The sequence below is a fragment of the Myotis davidii genome, unplaced genomic scaffold, assembly GCF_000327345.1.
Source record: "Myotis davidii unplaced genomic scaffold, ASM32734v1 scaffold185, whole genome shotgun sequence".
Classification (NCBI taxonomy): Eukaryota; Metazoa; Chordata; class Mammalia; order Chiroptera; family Vespertilionidae; genus Myotis; species Myotis davidii.
The window spans coordinates 2207495-2227755 of record NW_006297811.1 but is presented as its reverse complement, the minus strand read 5'-3'; the positions used below and the strand labels follow the sequence as shown (position 1 = coordinate 2227755).

Genomic DNA, 20261 nt, shown 5'->3' with positions numbered 1-20261 from the left:
TATAATAGAGATAATAGTCCCACTTCATAGGGTCATGGTAGAAATAAATAAAACTAGGTAAGTAACCATGTTGCTGCAAAGTTGTAAGACATCATTCATTATTACTTATACCATTTGGGCACATCAATCATACTTTCTTAAACTACTGGAAAAAAACAATGTAAATCCCATTTCCACATGAAGATGAATTTTAAAAATAAACATAAGTGGTGTATTTGGTAATTTAATATATAAGCAAATGTGAATGTGTACAAACTTTCTGGAAAACTGTTTTATATGTATCATGAGCTTTTAAAAGTTCATGCTTCTGATCTAATATTTTCCATTCTTTTCCTAAATATGTTTTTAGGGGAAGGGAGAGGGAGAGAGGGATAGTAACATCAATGATCAGAGAGAATCATTGATTGGCTGCCTCCTGCACGCCCCCCCCACTGGGGATTGAGCCCGTAACCCAGGCATGTGCCCTAACTATGACCCCCTGTTCATGGGTGGATGCTCAACCACTGAGTAACACTGGCCAGGCCAATAATTTCCATTCTAAGACTCTATCCCATAGAGTTAGAGATGTGTATAATGTTTTCTATGAAGATGTTATCACAACATTATTTACTAGAGGCCCGGTGCACAAAATTTGTGCACTCAGAGGGGGGTGTCTCTCAGCCCGGACTGCACCCTCTCGCAGTCCAGGGCCCACAGGGGATGACCCTATGGGGAGTGGGCCTAAGCCATCAGTCGGATATCCTTAGTGCTGCCGCAGAGGCTGGAGAGGCTCCCACCACTGTTGCTGCACTAGCCAGCCATGAGCCTGGCTTCTAGCTTAGCAGTGCTCCCTCTCTGGGAGCACCCTGACCACCAGGGGACAGCTCCTGCATTAAGCATCTGCCCCCTGGTAGTCAGTGCATGTCATAGAGACTTGTCGTTCTGCTGTTTGGTCGATGTGCATATTAGCCTTTGATTATATAGGATAATAGTGATACATTTCATCATACATTAATTATAATAATGATCTGTTATACTTAAATAAAGAATAATTTGCAATAAATTTTGGAATAGTCACATGAGTATAACATACAAGCTTAAAATTGTTCTCAAAGACTTATAAATAACATTAAAGGATTTATAATATAACATTAGGTGAAAAAAGGAAAACACCATCTTGTATATAACTATTTCGTTTAAAAATTGAGTTACATATAAAAGTCATAAAAGGAAATGCATCAAATACATATTACTTTAAAACTAACATTATTTTTATTTCTGTATATTCTATATATTATGTCTTTTTGTATATTCTAAATTCTACTTAGTAATTATATTCCTTTAAAGTTAGAAAAGTTAGAGAGCAGGTTGATAGGTATCTGGGCTGGAGGCTGGGTGGATGGAGTGGAGGGATTGAGCAAAAAAGGAAAAAAAGAGAAAAAACTCAAGGACAGACAGCATTATGGTGATTTCAGGGTTGGGGTGGAGGAGGTAAAGGGGGTGTAAATGGTGAGGGATGGAGACTTGACTTGGGTGGTGAACACACAATAGAGTGAACAGATGTATTGTATAATTATGCACTTGAACCTGTATAATTTTGTTAACGAGTATCACCACAATAAGTTCAATAAAAGGGAGGAGGGATAAAGCTAGAAAAAAGTTTTTTTTAAAAAAAATCAGTATAGACAGACAGATTTTACCTCAGAAGAGAAAGTATATGTATAACTTTTTTAAAAAATGTTATTCTTTTTTTTTTTAAATTTTATTGATTTTTTACAGAGAGGAAGGGAGAGAGATAGAGAGTTAGAAACATTGATGAGAGAGAAACATCAATCAACTGCCTCCTGCACATCCCCCACCGGGGGTATGCCCGCAACCAAGGCACATGCCCTTGACCGGAATCGAACCCAGGACCCTTCAGTCCACAGGCCGACGCTCTATCCACTGAGCCAAACCGGTTTCGGCAAAAATGTTATTCTTTAAGGTATTACAAATAGCAGTACATATATCTCTTTTATGAAAATCTATAAAGCAATGAAACAAGATAGAAATCACTTTGACAGCATCTTCTGAGAACCAAATAATAATCATTTTATTAATTTCCTAGAATTGCAAATTAATTGTTTAAAATAAAAATTTATAACAAAATTTTCAATTTCTTGGCTTAAAAATTGCTGTTCTTTGAATAATTAGTATAACTATAAAAAATTGTACGCTGTGGTCGAATGAAAAATACTATAGTCACGAAAGAATATTTACTGATGAAATCACCTATGGATCAGGCATTATATTAGCCTTGGGGGACAGAAGAAGGCCCTGCATCTCAGGAGGCCCACAGCCCAGGAGGGAAAACTCAAACAAGTCAGGAGTTACAATTCTACATGGAAATGTTATAGAAATACGTCCTTGATGTCAGAGATGCACATAGGTGTCACTTCCAGCTTCACTAAAGAGCTTAGTAGGAATACTGAGGAAGATTCCGAGACAAGATGTCTCTTCATCTAACTTTGAAAGGAAGAATTAGGAGTTTATCTGGAGTTTCCATAGACATCTTAAACTTCTTCTGTCTAAAACTGAGGCAAAAGAAGTAGAAGGGCAAGTTCACTTTCAGATCTTGATTGAAAATAGGGATCATGTCTTTCATCTCTTTATATCTTCAAAGCCCTACATAGTGTCTATAATTGATAATAAGTATTTTTTTAATAAATGAATTAATTAATGAATGGCCTTCCAGGCAGAAGGGCAACATTTTCCAGCAACTGAAGAAACGTATGCAGAGATTTGCCTCTGGTCACTCTGATGGCATTGTGGAGGGTGGGTTGAAATGAGGTGAAAATGAGGGAAGGAAACACATTATAAAACTGTTGCAATAATACTGATAAAAGTTAGTTGGGTCTGAAATAAAGCAGTGACTCCGGGGGTGAGTGAAAAAGTTTGATGCAGTGGAATTTAAGAAATAGGTCCATGACCTGTGCGGCTCAGTTGGTTGAGCATTGTCTCATGCAGTAGAAGACCGCTGATTGATTCCCTTCCTCTCTCTCTAAAATCAATTTTAAAAAAAAAAGAGAAATAGCATTATTAGCATATATAGGAACCGATTAAATATGGAGGGAGGAGTAGGATAGAATAGAGGGAGGAATCTAGCAGGAGTCCTTGGACGTGATGCAGCCATATGTAGAAAAGGAATAAAGAATGGACCAGCTTAAGGGCAAGAGAATGAGATCGGTTTTGGACATAGCAAGGTTAAGCTGCCTGTAAAGGCGTTAGACAGAGATGTCCCCTTGGCAATCGGAGATAAAAGAATAAGGCTCAGGTTGAGGGTCTGGGCTCCTGAAGATGGAGATTTGGGGATCATCTGCATGTAAATAGTTGGAGCCATGGAAAAAGCTATACAAGTTATGCTGTGCTTAAGGATGTAATACATTCAAGAATCCAAACAAAAGTGTAAGTCTATAATTGTGGTTTTGTGATTTCTATTGACTTTTTTATATGTGAAATCTTCATAAGATACATAGATTTTAGCATCTCAAATAATTTTAACATAGACTTACTGAACTGAGAGTTCAAATTCCATGGATTATAATATTTGGAATAACTGTGAAGTTGTTGCTAGACATAATCAGTCACTCTTACTTCATGCTTTTGCTGGCCAAAATAAAGAACTGCATATATTCCGCTTGCCAAGGTAAATAAAGTTACATTTAAAAGGCTGTTATATATTTAATAGCTTGTGCAGTATTTCATATAACAGAAATAAAAGAAGCTTCAGTTAACTGCTTTTTCTTTTGTGTTTTTAAAAATCAAAATTATGTTAGTTTTTTGTGTGGAACTAATAAATCTTAGAATAACTAGTAAATAAGTATTTTTTTTCAAACCTACATGATTTTTTTGTTTGTTATACTTTATCCTTAATATTTTTACAACCTCTCCTGAGAACCAATAATAATCGTTTTACTAATTTTATTAACTTGCAGTGTAATTGTTTGTACTTTATAAAAATATCATAACGTTTTAAATAAAAATTTTTATTAGTCAAACTCCTTAACTCTTTTTTAAAAAAATATATTTTATTGATTTTTCACAGAGAGGAAGAGAGAGGGATAGAGAGTTAGAAACATCAATGAGAGAGAAACATCGGTCAGCTGTCTCTTGCACACCTCCTACTGGGGATGTGCCTTCAACCAAGGTACATGCCCTTGACCAGAATTGAACCTGGGACCTTTCACTCCGCAGGCTGATGCTCTATCCACTGAGCCAAACCGGTCAGGGCTCCTTAACTCTTTAAAGACATAAAACCAAAACTAGTAAACTGTAAGGTTAGCTCATTTATGGAGTTATAGCATCATCAGACTAGATAACTATTATCCTGACATGTTTTCTCTCTTCATTTTCAACATCATATCTATAGCATTGTCTATCATTTACCTCCTATCCACATGTACAGTGGAATGAGTTTATGCTATAAATATCAATATTTTAAATAATTCATCAATATCAATAAAGTTGATTAAAATGGATTATATGGTCACTGATAATATTTAAATACATTAGGTTAGTATTTCAAAGCAAGAAATATTGACATATCTATTTAGCCAGGTAATATTAATGGACTTTAATATAAAGAAGCTGAGAGTTGGTTTAAAAGAAATCCTTCCAAAATAAAAATTAGAGAGAGAGAATAAATACAGTGATGGAATGAAAAGGGAGCATGCCAGCATGACTGATACTTGCATTTCATAATGATAATCTGGGGCACTTTCAGAGGGGACAGGAGCCACCCCATAAACCAGTCCAGACTTCAGGTATTCCGTCAGTAAATACGTTCCTGCTTTCGCCAATGAATCAAATCACTGCTGAGACAGAAAACTCAATATAGGACTACAGTTTTATTACTTTAGTTTTATTTTGTTCTCTTTTAAGTAGTTGTTTTGAGTTAATTTAATTTTTTTTTTTGCTTTATAGTGAAATGTTTGGTTCCTATGAAAAGAGATAGTGAATTAAGGCATTGTATATGTTGTAAGGGTAGTTTTGACAGTACAGTTATTTCCTTCCTGAGAGCTTCATCTGTACGTCCATGCTGTACGTCCATCCTTTCTTCTAGGATATCATCAAAGTTTCAGCCCGTGATCCTACTACCATCTTGAATGATGGTTAATACATTTCATACACTATGGTTAAAAAAAATTCTAACTCCTAAGAGACTTTGAAGCTTGATGGAAAGTATCTGACTTGATTTTTATTCTCTCTTTTCTTATTCATATAGGGTATGATCCATGTATACATATTTATTAAAAAGAGCAGAGACAAAAGATTATGAGTGTGAGTCTTTTAGACAGTTAGGAAATTATGGATATTGATTTTAACAGTATTAAATATTGATGGTGTCAACTACTTTTATCTTAAATTATGACCATTCTGCAGCCCTTGTTTTGCTCTAGCCTGGAAAATACTTTTTCCACATCATTTATCTTTTTAAAGTCTGTCCTGAGATGATGAAACACAGCTCTGAGGTCTTTAACATACCTTCACTGAAAGTCTTGTAGTGAAGTGTTACTGACAGTGCTCTGGGAAGGCCCATCTGCAGATCCAAAGAAGGGTCAGATTCAACTCAATACACTAATGACATGGCAGCAAAATAGGCCAGTAAAATGGTGCCTATTGCATAAGCAGGCGTGGATTCAAGGTAGGCACTCGTGGAAGAGTTCTTTTTATGCCTGTGTGTGTGTGTGTGTGTGTGTGTGTGTGTGTGTGTATGTGTAGGCAATCTATAACTGATTTTTTTTATACGTACCCTGGGTCAAGGAATGCTAAGTCAAAATCTTGACACTCTTTGCCACCTATCCTTCTCACCCTTACCCAGAGGTATGTGCTTTTGATAAAGGAAATCATTCGTTATATTGTGTCTTCTATCCTGCACTATGAATCCGCACCAAAAAAATGAGGGGAGAGAGGAACTTAAAAAGTAATAACTTTCAAAAGGAATTCCCAGCTATCCATAATACATTTGTTGTAATTGGAGACTTAAAAAAAAAGAAACTCTAGAATTTTGGATTTCTGAGATAAGTGCCCACAAGCACTTTACCAGAAGAGAGCAAAATGCTGACCTGAAAAGGATCCTGGAAAGGAAGAATGAAGGGAAAATAAATCTTCTATATCTTATATCCAACTTAAGTGATTGGCATAAAGAATATGGATTCCAAATTAGATTTTGAAAACAGGAGAAAAATGAGCCATTGGTCCATAAAATAGAAATCTAAAGGTAAAGGCAATTGCCTTAAGCTTACTAGATTCAGAGAAAGTCACCTTCCAAAAGTTTTAAAATCTAAACCAGATAATCACATCAAGTTTGGAAATGGTATAGAAAATACTTAGGAGACCTTTATTTTGTCTTTTGATTTTTCTTTTTGGCATGCAAAGCCCATCACTTATGCAAGTAACACTATTTCATGATTCCTGGCCTTCTTTCAGAATTCTCTCAGGGTTCCTAAGTCACCACCAAGAATCAAAACTTTGGGGGTGAGGCTGTGAGTAATTTATGTTTCTCACTAGATGCATCTTCTGTCCAAGTGCTGGCTTCAGTGGGTAGGAACTGTCAGTGCTATTACTATTATTGATACAGTAAGACACTCATGATAACAGCATACGTCTTTTATTTTCAGACACTGTTTATCTTCTTTATGATTTGCTTCGCATTCCAGGGAAACTTAGGGGTTTGACCCACATTAAATATTTTTCATTATATTTCAGAGAGTGGGGAATGGATTGGGGGACTATGCCTCCTTCCTTTTTAAAGATACGTCATCACAGAAGTTGCTCACATAACTTACAGTCTGTCCTTTTGGCAATGAGGTAGTCTCCGTCTCATCCCACTCCAGGCTGAAAGGAGCTAAGAAATATAGTTTCCACCTGAGTAGCCATATGGTTGGCTAAAACTGGGAAATCTTATTAAAAAGGAGAGAATGAAAACCAAATACAAAGAGAGGTTGTACATTTAAACATTTATTAAGAGAGTAAATTTCATATTAAGTGTTTTTATCACAATAAAATAAACATTTCATTTTCAAAAAGTGGAGGGTGAATTGATGGACAATTAGATTCTCTGCCACAGCATGAAAAAAGGTTTCACTGTTTGGCCATAAAAATAATATGACATATCTATACTAATAATATCCTAGGTGGTCATCATGCCCTCATGCATCACGCCCTAACATTGTCATAAGATGGCCGTCACAAGATGGCCACACACACAGCACAGGTGGGGCCCAGCAGAGGAGGCAGGTTGTGGCAGGGGAAGGCAGTTGTGGGCGATCAGGCTGGCAGGGGAAGGCAGTTGTGAGTGATCAGGATGGCAGGGGAGCAGTGAGGCGTCAATCAGGCCGGCAGGGGAGGGGTTAGGGGGCAATCAGACTGGCAGGCAGAAGCAGTTAGGGGTGATAAGGCAGGCAGGCAGGCGAGCAGTAGGGAGCCAGCAGTCCCGGATTGTGAGAGGGATGTCTGACTGCCCACTTAGGCCCAATCCCTGCAGGCAGGAAAGTGTACTCTGCCTTTCGTCAAAGGAACTATGAAGTACATTACAAAGAACATTGACACAGAAAAGGGATGAAGAGGAATTGGGGCCTAAATCAGAGTCTGAATTATCAAAATATCTGGGGGGAATTCTGTAGCAACCCTGAGGGGTCCCAGATTGGAGAGGGTGTAGGCTGGGCTGAGGGACACTCCACCCACCCCCATGCACGAATTTCATGCACCAGGCCTCTAGTTTAGACTATAATCCAAAAAGACCAATAGGCAAAGCCTGCAATTCATCCAGTCTTCTCTGAGAGAGATGACTTTTCTTAGCAGCCCTCAAGATTGTATAACATTGCATTGGATGACTAAAGCTGGTTTGGAGTAGGTGAATAATTATCTCTGTTAGAGAACCTAGCACATATTACACAAGTTCTCTTGTCTTTAAAAACTTCTCTAAACCTTTGAAGAAGTAAGAACCAGGCTTAACTTTGAGAAGTTCTTCTCATACAAATCTGCACATTAGCAAGGGAGCTACTCTTGCTTCTCACTCAAGATTCAATGCCTCTACCGTAAACAGGAAAGTGTCCAGTATAGTAGCTGCTTACAACCATTACTTAGCACCCTGTTTGTGATGGACTAGACACTAAAGACTGCCATACCTGCCTGAAAACAAACAAACAAACAAACAAACACCACCACAAGCTTCCAGAAGAGCTGTGTGGCCACCACTTCATGATGCTCATTTCTCCTTCAAGGTCCTGTGACGGTACATCAGCTTGGTGACCACTATGTTTAAAACAGAAACCATAGCTGCAAGAGAGTCTGGGGACTGTAGTTTAGCCCTTTAGCCTCAAGTGCACAGGAAGTCATGCTAGAAGCAATTTGCAATCCTGTAGCATTTGCCATGTAGAGCCTCAGATAGATGTTAGTCTAGTTTCCTGCCTTTACACATGCAATTGACTATATGCATTTTTTGGGGGAAAATATGTCATGTTTAGTTTAGAATGCTGGATGTTGAAAGTTATTATTCCCAGGAAATATGTCTTCCCAAGCCACAACTTTATTTAGTACCTGTCTTAGAAATTTCATTGTTATGAGAATGAAAATAGTCATGAATTTTCAAGAAGTCATATACTACTTCCAGAAATAGTTCAGAAATAATTTAAATACTGTCCCTTTCAAGTGGTTTCAAATTGATATTCCTAATCATGACCAGACTTTCTCTTTTCTTTCTAATAATGCAGGACTATTTTTTTTTTGCCAAGTATCTAAGCAGTAATAAGGGCATTGAGGTAGCACATAGATTGCAAAAGCATCCTTTTTATCAAATTATTTCAGAGAAAGGGACCTCTTCTTCCCAAAGCAACAGATAGGAACAACACTGAGTAAAACAAATGGTGGAATATATAACCAAAATAAAAGTCTCCCCCTGTATCTGTTAGATATTGTGTTATCAAAAGTGACATACAGTGATAATTACTTATTTCTCACACACCTGTCAGTCAGATAGGGTAGCTCGGAGGATGTTGGCTGGGTGACTCTAAGCTGCAGGTTGGGTCCGGTCTGCTTCACAAAGCTGTCATCCTCCTTGGACCAGCAAGCAAGCAGGTTATGCACTTTTTAAAAGGACGGCAAAGGCACAAGAGAGCAAGTAGTACCAACAGTTCCTCTTAAGGCCTAAGCTTGGAACTGGCTCTCTTTCATTTCTGCTCATATTTTATTGATCAAAGCAAGCCACATGTTTACATCCAAAGACAAAGGGGCAGGAAAGCGTACTCTGCGTTGGGTGAAAGGACGTATGAAGTACATTACAAAGACAATTGGTACAGAAAAGGGATGAAGAGGAATTGGGGCCTAAATCAGAGTCTGAATTATCAAAATATCTGGGGGGAATTTTATAGCAACCCAAATACTTCTGTTTCCTTATTTGTGACTAATAGATTATCGTTAAGTCTAGCCATATCTTAGGATGATAATTAATTTGTGATTGAGATATGTAAGTGAAATAGATTTCCCAGTAGTGAAGCTAAGAAAGGTGAGGGATGGAGATACCAGGCGAGTATGGGGGTACCTCCAATACTGCAATTTAGTGATAATTGTAAGATTTCATTATTGTAAAATTTTCTTGTAGTAATTCAAAAGAACTGTTTGAGAATATATAGTGTTTATTCACAAAATCAGATCATCTTTACATAACTCTTTGTTGTTAGACTTATGACTAATTCTAAAAAGGCTGTGATAATAGATGGGTTAAGGTGATGCTTCCTGATGAAAGTGGGAACTGAATTTGTATGATTCTTTTGACTATATTTTTTGTAATAAGTATGATGAACAGAATATGGACTAATGAAATTCAACTTAGTATTACTAGAAACTAGAACATTCTCTCCTGGAATAAATATGAAACAAGAAGCTTCAAATTTTACTCTGAATGAATTAAAAAGTATTTTAAAAAATTGAGATATAATTGACATATGACATTATATTAGTTTCAGGTATACAACATAATGCTTCAGTATTTGTTTATATTGTGAAAAGATCATCACAGTAATGTGGCTAACATCCATCACCACACAGTTCAAAATTTTTTCTTATGGTGAGAACTTTTGTTAATATCTATTCTTTTAGCAACTTTCAAGTGTACAATACGGTATTATTAACTATAGTGATAATGCAATTTATATATTATATTCCCAGGACTTAATTATTTCATAATTGAAAGTTTGTAATTTTTTTACACCCATTTGCCCATTCCCTACCCCCCACCTTTGGCAACCACCAGTCTGTTCTCTGTATCTATGAATTAGAGGGTTTTATTTTTTTATTTGTAGAACTGATAGTTTAAGGTCCAGTCAGAGTCTGAAGGCAGAAGAGGGAGGAAGAGAGAGAGGGAGAGAGAGAGAAACATCAATGATGAGAGAGAATCACCCATCAGCTGCCTCCTGCATGCCCCTTACTGGAGATGTGCCCTTGACTAGAATCGAACTTGGGACCCTTCGGTCTGCAAACTGACACTCTATCCACTGAGCCAAACCAGCTAGGGCAGTAGGGTTTTTTTTGTTTGTTTGTTTGTTTGTTTGTCTTTTTCGTTTAGTTTTGTTTTTTTAGATTCCACTTATAAGTGAGATCAGACAGTATTTGTATTTTTCTGTCTGACTTGTTTCAGTTAGCATAATACCCTCAAGGTCCATACATGTTGTCACAAATGGCAAATTTTCCTTTTTTCATGACTAATATTCCATAGTAGATACCATATTTCCATCATCCATTAGTCCATCAATGGACTCTTAGGTTGCTTCCGTGTCTTATATATCTTTTTGAGTTAGTGTTAAATAAGATTATTTTTCACAATGTCTCAGATGTAGTATATTTTGTTGTGTAAGAAAGAAAAGCTGAGATAATAACCTTTTAGAACCCAGAAATGACTAATGGTGAATTCTGTTCTTAGGAAGCTGTTTGCTTTACTGTCGTGCTCATAATAGAAAACGGTGCTAGAGAAATAGAACTTTTCAGTAGACTACAAGAAAATGTACCAAAATTATAAACACTAGGATTATTTCCTATTCACAATAATTTTAATTATAACTAACATTCAAATCCTGTTAAAAATCAGGCACAGACCTAACCGGTTTGGTTCAGTGGATAGAGCGTCGGCCTGCGGACTGAAGGGTCCCAGGTTCGATTCTGGTCAAGGGCATGTACCTTGGTTGTGGGCACATCCCCAGTAGGGGTGTGAAGGAGGCAGCTGATCGATGTTTCTCTCTCATCAATGTTTCTAACTCTCTATCCCTCTCCCTTCCTCTCTGTGAAAAATTAATAAAATATATTTTAAAAAAATCAGGCACAGTCCCAAATGCTCTAGATATATCATTTAATGTAATCCACAAACAATCTGATGAGGTTTCTTACTGTCCTTATTTTACAGATGAAACACGTTTCAAACTATAATTCACATATATTACTTTAAAAACACACACAAATAAAATTATAACCTTTTTAAGCAAGAAAAGTGTACTATCTTTAGGATTAACAATTTGAAAATGATGTGTGATATACTGCGTGTAAACCTTTTTCTCCAAAGCTATACTTGTGTGTATTATTAGAAAAGCTGAATTCCATTACCTCCCTTAGGCAAGTTGTTTAACATCTAAAGCCTCTATTTTCTTTGCAAAATAACTCTAATTATACTTGTTCTACTTTTTAAAATTGTTGAGGGGATCAAATGAGATATGTGAAAATAACTTATAAGTCATAAAGTGCCATAAAAAGTTAGGCAGGGGTTGGCACCAGGGGGGTGAGGGCATAAGTAGAGAGATAGGGGGCAGTGGGGGGTTAAGGACACATATATAATACCTTAATAAAGAAAAATAAATAAAGTTAGGCAGGGGTTTATTATATAATCAACATCTTACATATTTGCAACTGGAATATTATAATTAGATGTTTTCAAGACAAGACATGGCACATTCATAATCAAAACATTGCAAATAAACACATATAAAGCTAAGACTTATTCAGAAAATGAAACTATGGTATAAATATGGCATCAGTTCCATTCTTAATCAATGGTATATAAATTGTTAGTGCTACAGATACAGCCAGATCTACATTCTGAGACACTGCTGTATTCAAACAAATAACGTTTAGTAACAGTATCTTTATTTAAATGACATTTTGCATTACCATTTGTTATTGTCAGTTTCTCACAGATGTCTGTAGGATTAGGAATTTTAATATTAAAAACTAGATAAATAAGGGAAAGACTTTATTTAGTTCACTGTTATATCCCCATTGCCAGAATATCGTCTGAGACATAAATATTTCTTAAAAGAATGAGTGAAATGATACTCTGATCATTGGAGAAGAGAGTTTAAGAATAGCTGTAACATAAAAATGTTAAGCATAAATACTGGCAATATGGTTAATATTCTGAAGTTTCTTTGATTCCCATATGTTTGGCAGATTTATCATTTCTTCCTCTTTGCTTTACTTAGGGGCGTGCTGCCTTAACAAAAGAAAAAGAGGAATTTGCTCATGAACATGAAGAAATGAAAAACCTAGCAGACATTGTTCAAGAAATAAAACCAACTGCTCTCATAGGTAAACTTTTCCCTCCTCACATAAACCCCAACTGACCCCATTTTCACCTGATTCCTTTTCTTAACTACTGATCTATGAGGCATAGTTTAGCTTTTTGAAATTCTAACCTTTGGAATTGACAAACGAAATTATACGTTCACTGAAGCTACGGCACCCCATGGACACCTAGATTTGCTGTCTTCTTGACCTTACTGATCCCGGTTGAAGTGTGTGGCCCCCTCTGCCAACTCTGTCAGCCTGTTAGTACCTGGCACATTCAGCACTTTTCCAAGTGTGATTGCTCCCATAGACAGTGGCTCTCAATGGGATGGAGTTGGTCCCCATGGAAACATTTGACAATGCCTGGAGATACTTTTGGTTGTAACAACTGGGAGGAGATGGGGGGTGGGGTCAGGGCTACTGACATCTAGTGAGTAGAGACAAGGAATGCACAGGAAAGCCTCCCACAACAAGGAATTATCCAACCCAAACTGTTAATATTGCCAGAGTTGAGAAACACTGAACTGGACTTCCTTGAAGACAGGGACCATATTTCACATATCTTTGTATTGCTCATAGCACTTAGCACAGTAGTTTAACATGGCATGTGCACTGTGAAATGTTTATTATGGCCAAGGTTAATGTGGTTGAAAAAAACGCAAAGAAAACCATGAAATTTAAGCTCTTATTTTGTGTGTATATGATGTCAGCCCTTACTTTGTATCATACTCCATTCCTAGAAGCTCTTATGAAGCAGATGACAATATTGAGAATAATGTTGATAACCATAATAAAAACAAATACTCCATGCCTGCAACTGTAGGAAGCCTTTATTGTTGTTTTTTATAAAATATCGTCTATCAGGAATTGCCTTTTTTTTTTCATTTCCATTATGCAAATTGCTTCATTCTCTGTTAAACTTGAAACACATCGTACCTCAGTTTTTAATTAAATTGGATGATTGTCTTAAATGTTAGCGTTGGTTTATAAAACACAATTACTTGATAGCCCTAGAGACTGAAATATACTCATGTATTTCTTATAGAGAGATAATACATATTGTACAAATTTTTTAAATTTTTTACTTATTGATTTGAGAGAGAGAGAAAGAGAGATGTCTTGTTCCACTTATTTATGTGTTGTTTGATTCTTGTATGTGCCCTGACTGGGGATCAAACCCGCAACCTTGACATATTGGGATGATGCCCTACCAGTGGTCAGCCAACTGTGGCTTGCGAGCCACATGCGGCTCTTCGGCCCCTTGAGTGTGGCTCTTCCTAAGCCTTAGGAGTACCCTAATTAATAACAATGTACCTACCTATATAGTTTAAGTTTAACAAATTTGGCTCTCAAAAGAAATATCAGTCGTTGTACTGTTGATATTTGGCTCTGTTGACTAATGAGTTTGCCGACCACTGCCTAACCAACTGAACTACCAGGCCAGGGTCATATTGGACACATTTTAATGTCCTGTTATAAGTACCTGTAATCAAAATTCCTAATGATTAGTCACCAGCTCAATGTATTTACGAGTCAAGTGTTATAGTTGTGATTTTTTAGACACTTGTAGATTTATAACCCTAAAGGCTATTGACATTAATAAACTTACCTTTTTGTCACTTTGATACTAAACTTGTTTAGCATCTGTTAGAAAATGACCTGACTTTTCATTGTTGCTTGGGCATGGGCTTCTTGGATTCATTAACCAATGATAGTCCTATTCACTGGTTTCTCATTTCTATTTTAGGAGCTGCCGCAATTAGTGGGGCATTCTCGGAACAAATCCTCAAAGACATGGCTGCCTTCAATGAACGGCCTATTATTTTTGCTTTGAGTAATCCAACCAGCAAAGCAGAATGTACTGCAGAGCAGTGTTATAAAGCAACCCAGGTAAAGCAAAAGCATAACTGATATTTTAATTATCAAATTTTGATTCATTATAGGGAAGCTGAGGATATCAACGGAGCTTACCACTTAACTTTTTAAAATTACGCAAACAAGATTGAAAAAAAATAGTGAACAGGTCAGAAGGGATAAGAACCGTATTCTAGAACAGGGGTGGGCAAACTTTTTGACTCGAGGGCCACAATGGGTTCTTAAACTGGACCGGAGGGCCGGAACAAAAGCATGGATGGAGTGTGTGTGTGACCTAATATAAATTCAAAGTAAACATCATTACATAAAAGGGTACGGTCTTTTTTTTTTTTTTTAGTTTTTTTCTTTTTAAACGGGCCGGATGTGGCCCGCGGGCCGTAGTTTGCCCACGGCTGGCCTAGAATGTTGTTGTAAAAATCCTCTTCTTCAATAAAACAAAATAAACTTGGTAATGTTTTGTTGATAATTTTCCTCATGATTTAGAATTATCTAAGGTTAAAACATAAAAGTTAAAAAGGAAAAAGCTTGATTCTAGATGCTTATTAAAATAACTTTTAACTAGCTATTCTGAAACACTGAAGCACACAGTATGCAAACCACAGTCTTATTTTTGCTTTGCTAACCCTGGGTTTGGGTTTTGATGCTGTGGGTGGAGTATCTGGGCAGCATTCTGACATCCAGCCAGGCTGGGGCAGGCGTCCTCAAAGCTTCAGTCCTTTACTATTTCTCCAAAGTGACTTATTTATGCTATCTTTGTTTTAATATACAGGGTGGGGCAAAATTAGGTTTATAGTTGTGAGTATGCGAAACAGAGTTTATTCTTGTATTATCTATTTATTTTTTATTGTATTATTTACTATTATTAACCCACTTTTTCCCCTCCCTCTATACACGCCTCATGCAGCCCAGCCAGAAGATGAGGAAGGTAGAAACAACTCTATTATATGGGTGAGGAAACAGAGTAGGGAAGGAAATTATGTTTAATGACTACTTCCTGTGGATCAGACACTGTCACATGTTATTATCAGGGGCCCCCCAGACCCCTCCGATTGCTGGCTCTGCCCCTGCCCAGGCCTAACGCCTCTGGCCAAGACATTAGGCCTGGGCAGGGGACCCCCAGCTCCCCACGGTTGCAGGCTCCACCCCTGCCCAGGCTTAACGCCTCTGGCCGAGGCGTCCGGCCCGGGCAGCAGGGACCCGCAGCTGCAGCGGCCCTGCGATCGTGGGCTTCGCTTTAGGCCCAGGCAAGGGACCCCTAGCTCCTGGGACTGCCAGCTTCGACCATGCCCAGCTCCCATCGCTGGCTCCACCCCTACTTCCTGCTATCACTGGCCAGGGCGGAAAAGGCACCTGATTCTCCGATCATGGCTGGGGGCAGGGCAAAGGCTCCCCCCTGGGTTTCCGATCACTGTCAGTGGCAGGGGGCTTCTTCCTGCTTTCCCTTTCGCCTCCCTGCCTTGTGCCTACATATGCAAATTAACCGCCATCTTGTTGGAAGTTAATTTGCATATAGCCGTGATTAGCCAATGAAAAGTATAGCGTCGTACGGCAATTACCATTTTTCTCTTTTATTAGTGTAGACTAGAGGCCTGGTACATGAATTCATACACAGGTGGGGTCCCTTGCCCAGTCCTGATCGGGGTTGATCGGGGCCTGCCGGCCGGCCAGGGATAAAAACCACGCAAGGTTCAACTCCTGCATTGAGTGTCTGCCCCCTGGTGGTCAGTGCACAGCATGACGACTGGTTGACTGGTTGTTCGGTCGACTGGTTGTAACAGTCACTTAGGATTTTATATATAGATAGATTATTGTATTATTTTCCATATGGACAGCTGTATACCTACTTTTGCCTGACCCTGTATAGGGTGTTTCAAAAAATGTTTACACACTTTGAATAATTATAAAGGCAGTCTATTAAAATACATTTTATTTTCAACATGTAATAGAATTTACAGACATTGTGTGTATACTTTTTTGTGACTTCCTGTATATTTAACTGATATGTTGACAAGGGCCTTCTTCCCTTCAAATGTTTGAAAGGTCTTTAAAACAAAATAAGGATTGAGTCACAGATGTCTAAAACTTTTATTTTGGAAATAAATCCAAAATGAACTAGAAAAGGTCAACATGACACAAAGTTATGCCGCTGCACAAACCAGACTTTGATGCCCCACTTCTTTAATATTATGTCCTTAATGCTTATGACTAGAATTGATGAAATGTTGGCAGGAGCTACTGCATTGTTTATCTCTCTTATTTGGGATGGCATCAATGTCCTCAGTAATTAAATTTTTATCTCATCTCTAGAGTGGGGAATTTGACTCATCAGTAGTTCTTAAATCCTTAAAGGAGGAAAAAGCTCTCTGAGCAATAACAAAATTTTAGCATTGTACATTGCAGGCACATTAAATGTTTAAGTAATCATTTTGCTTTGGATATTTCATAGTCCTCAAGAGTTGATAGACTCAGCTGTGATAGTCAATCAAAATTACCTAAATTTATATACTTGTGTTTTTAAGTTTGAATACATTTGATGCAAATGGCCTAAACTCTCCGTAGGATCTTGCTTAATGTCCTGTGTCCTTATACATAAAATTGAAAGTCACTTGAGGCTGAAAAGGTAAGCACTGCCTCAGCCAAAGGATTACAGAACAAGAAAGATCTGCCTGTGGCTGCGTGTGAGTCTCCGCAGCTGCAGGCACAGGGGAAGTTGCTAAGAAAATTTAGAAATGCAAAATGCAAAAAAATTATTGAACCTAGAAAAACTATACCAAAAGTGGTATGGAGAGATTTCCTTCTCCATTTAGCATTTCATGTATATGAGAATACTTATCTAGCTATTATTTACTTACTGCCATTCCTCCATAAAATATGACAATTATAGAACAATGGGCAGGAGGAGAGGGAGTGAAGGAGGTTAAACAAGAATAAATGCAATATTGAAGGTCTCTTCTTATAAATTTTCAAAGGTGTATGTACATGCCAAGTAGTATATACAAATGTTTATTTAATATATATCAAATCTTAATTTAGTTACATTAGAAAGTTACTTGTAATAAAATATTTTATCTGCTAAACAGACTGAAGGTATCAGATTTGTCTAAAAGTATAACCTAATCTTGTGTAACACATAATAGTGTCTTACAGACACCTACTGAGAATTTTCATTTTCTTTCTCATCTGTTTTCATCTTTTTATATCCTGAATAGGTTGAATCATTATACAATTTTAACTTTATACATAAGATATTCTCTGAAATTGGTTAAAATGAATAAGTTCATATTATTAATATCATAATGGGTTTAGACTCTAGATCAGCGACTTTCAACTGGTATGCCACAAGAATTTTTAAAACATGCAATACCTAGAGAACAAACTGACAGCTGTCAGATGAAAGGATTAAGAAAAACAAACCAAAAAAAAACAAAACAAAAATAACTCACGGACACAGACGACAGTATGGTGATTACAGAGGGAAAGGAGGTATGGGGAGGTAGAAGAGGATCTAGTCGGGATAAATGGTGACGGAAGGAGACTTGACGGGATGGTGAACACACAACACAATATACAAACATTGTATTATAGAATTGTACACCTGAAACCTATATACAGTGGGGCCTTGACTTACGAGTTTAATTCGTTCCGAGACCGAGCTGGTTAAGGAGCTCGTTAAGGAGCACGTTAACTCAAATTACTCTATCAACTCAATGCAAAAAATCAGCCGAGAGACAGCTGGTATCTCAAAAAACTCGTTAGTCGGGACACTCATAAGTCAAGGCCCCACTGTGATTGTATCAACCAATGTTACCCTAGTAAATTCAATGAAAAATTTTTTAAAATATGCACTACCTGACTAGTTAGTCAAGGGCACTGACCTCTTTTGTCTTAGATTGTCAAATGAAAAAAAATGTCAACAGCCAACACAATAATAGCCATCCAGTGTGAATGCCCTGTCTTGAACCATAAATATATAAATCATATAATATAGTTGCATCTTATTGGTCATGTTGCATAATAAAGCTAATTGGTTAATTCTTGGTACCAGAAATCTTTATATACAAGTATGAGCACTTGGTTTTTTAACCAAAGAACTTATATGAGTATATGCATAATCCATGGACACAAAGTCACTTTGGAGTAAAAATTACTATTACTATTTTTTGATAAATTAATAAAAATCAAACCTATTTTTTGTCAGATTGGCAAAAAAAATCAGATATTTTTGGGTGTGCTACAGAATTTTAGTAATCAGTTTCTGTGTGCCATGAGATGAAAAGGCCGAAAGTCGCTGCTCTAGCTGTGAGAGGGATGCAAGTTCTAATTCAGTTTATCATCATTTAAACTATGCTTTGGGGATTTGGGACTTTAGACTTTCCCAGTGCATTTCTCAGATGTGATGCTTTATTTGTCCAAGGTTCCCTATTCCTGTCTTAGAAGCCTTACTGCTTTTAAGGACGTCTCCACCCTCCCTTCACAGATCAGACAGATGCTTCCCTTTCTGTCAGCAGTATGGAATGCGGCATCCAACAGGCCCAAGTTAATGCCATCTTAACGCATGTAATACACGAAGTTCCTCCAAAACATTGTGACAAAATATGAATCTAGGAAAAAATAAAGACAGTCTTTGACAGTTATTGATAATTTAATCTTATTTGCTAATCCCACTTGCTCTAATAGGTTTATTTCCTATATGATTTTTCATGTAATTCTTCACAGCGTAGAAATATATAAAATTTGTCCTCGTGATTATGTTGAAACGTGTTGATCCCTAAACTCTAACCTAGAATGTCATTCTTTCCAATACTCCACTATTAGTGTATCATTTTTATCTTCAGCAGTCTATAATTGGAAGCCCATTAGAGATAGTTGACAGGGCTGTAGGTTGGACCACTGCAGAGTGGCACCAGGCTTTCGGGTATCTGTGCACTTCTAGGAGTGGAGAGTAAGATAGAGAGCGGTCATAATCACCCACTCAAGAACTTATTGCCAACACCATAACAATTTGCCCAGACTTATTAGGGATGAAAAATTAAAATTCTTTTTAAATGCTCAGTGGGAGAGTCCTGCTGTGATACATTTGCGTTAAGATAGCTTGCTTCTTTTTACAGTTGTGTGTCTGTGTTGTAGGGGCGTGCGATTTTTGCCAGTGGCAGTCCTTTTGATCCAGTCACTCTTCCTGATGGTCGGACCCTGTATCCTGGCCAAGGCAACAACTCCTATGTGTTTCCTGGAGTTGCCCTTGGTGTTGTGGCGTGTGGATTGAGGCATATCACAGACAAGGTTTTTCTCACGACTGCTGAGGTACTGTAAAATACTCTTAAGTTCTCTCAGGCTATAAAATACCAAAGGACCTTCATGTAGTTGTCTTTATCTAGTACAATCTCAGCTCACTCCCTAGAAGGTATAGCTGAAGGAGAGAAAATCTTTCCCAGTGGAGAGAGAATAAGGGGCAGGTAGCAGGCTCATACTGAGTCATTTGTAAAAGATTGTTCTTTAGTAGCCAGCAAAAACCCCACAAAATTGTGTTCTGATTTCTTAAATGAAACCCTTTTTTATCTTTATACTTTCAAATTTTGTGACAGTAGTGAGACAATTAAAAATTTTGTTTCCAGCCCAGCTGGTGTTGCTCAGTGGTTGAGCATCAACCTATGAACCATGAGGTCCACAGTTCAATTCCTGGTCATGGCACATGCCCTGGTTGCGGGCTCAGTCCCCACAGGGGGCATGCAGGAGGCAGCTGATCAAGCTGTCATCATGGATGTTTCTCTTTCTCTCCCTCTCCCTTCCTCCCAAATTAATCAAATTACATTAAAAAAAAA

The 20261-nt window shown here is 37.6% G+C and overlaps 1 protein-coding gene across 1 annotated transcript in view; it reads left to right on the top strand.

Moving 5' to 3' along the window:
- Nucleotides 1–20261, top strand: part of ME1 (malic enzyme 1, NADP(+)-dependent, cytosolic) — a 141275-nt gene that overhangs the window by 112187 nt on the left and 8827 nt on the right. Inside the window, exons 8-10 of the mRNA XM_015570285.1 lie at nt 12483–12588; nt 14315–14457; nt 19570–19743. Coding sequence (XP_015425771.1) covers nt 12483–12588; nt 14315–14457; nt 19570–19743 — 423 coding nt within the window. The remainder of the gene's footprint in view (nt 1–12482; nt 12589–14314; nt 14458–19569; nt 19744–20261) is intronic.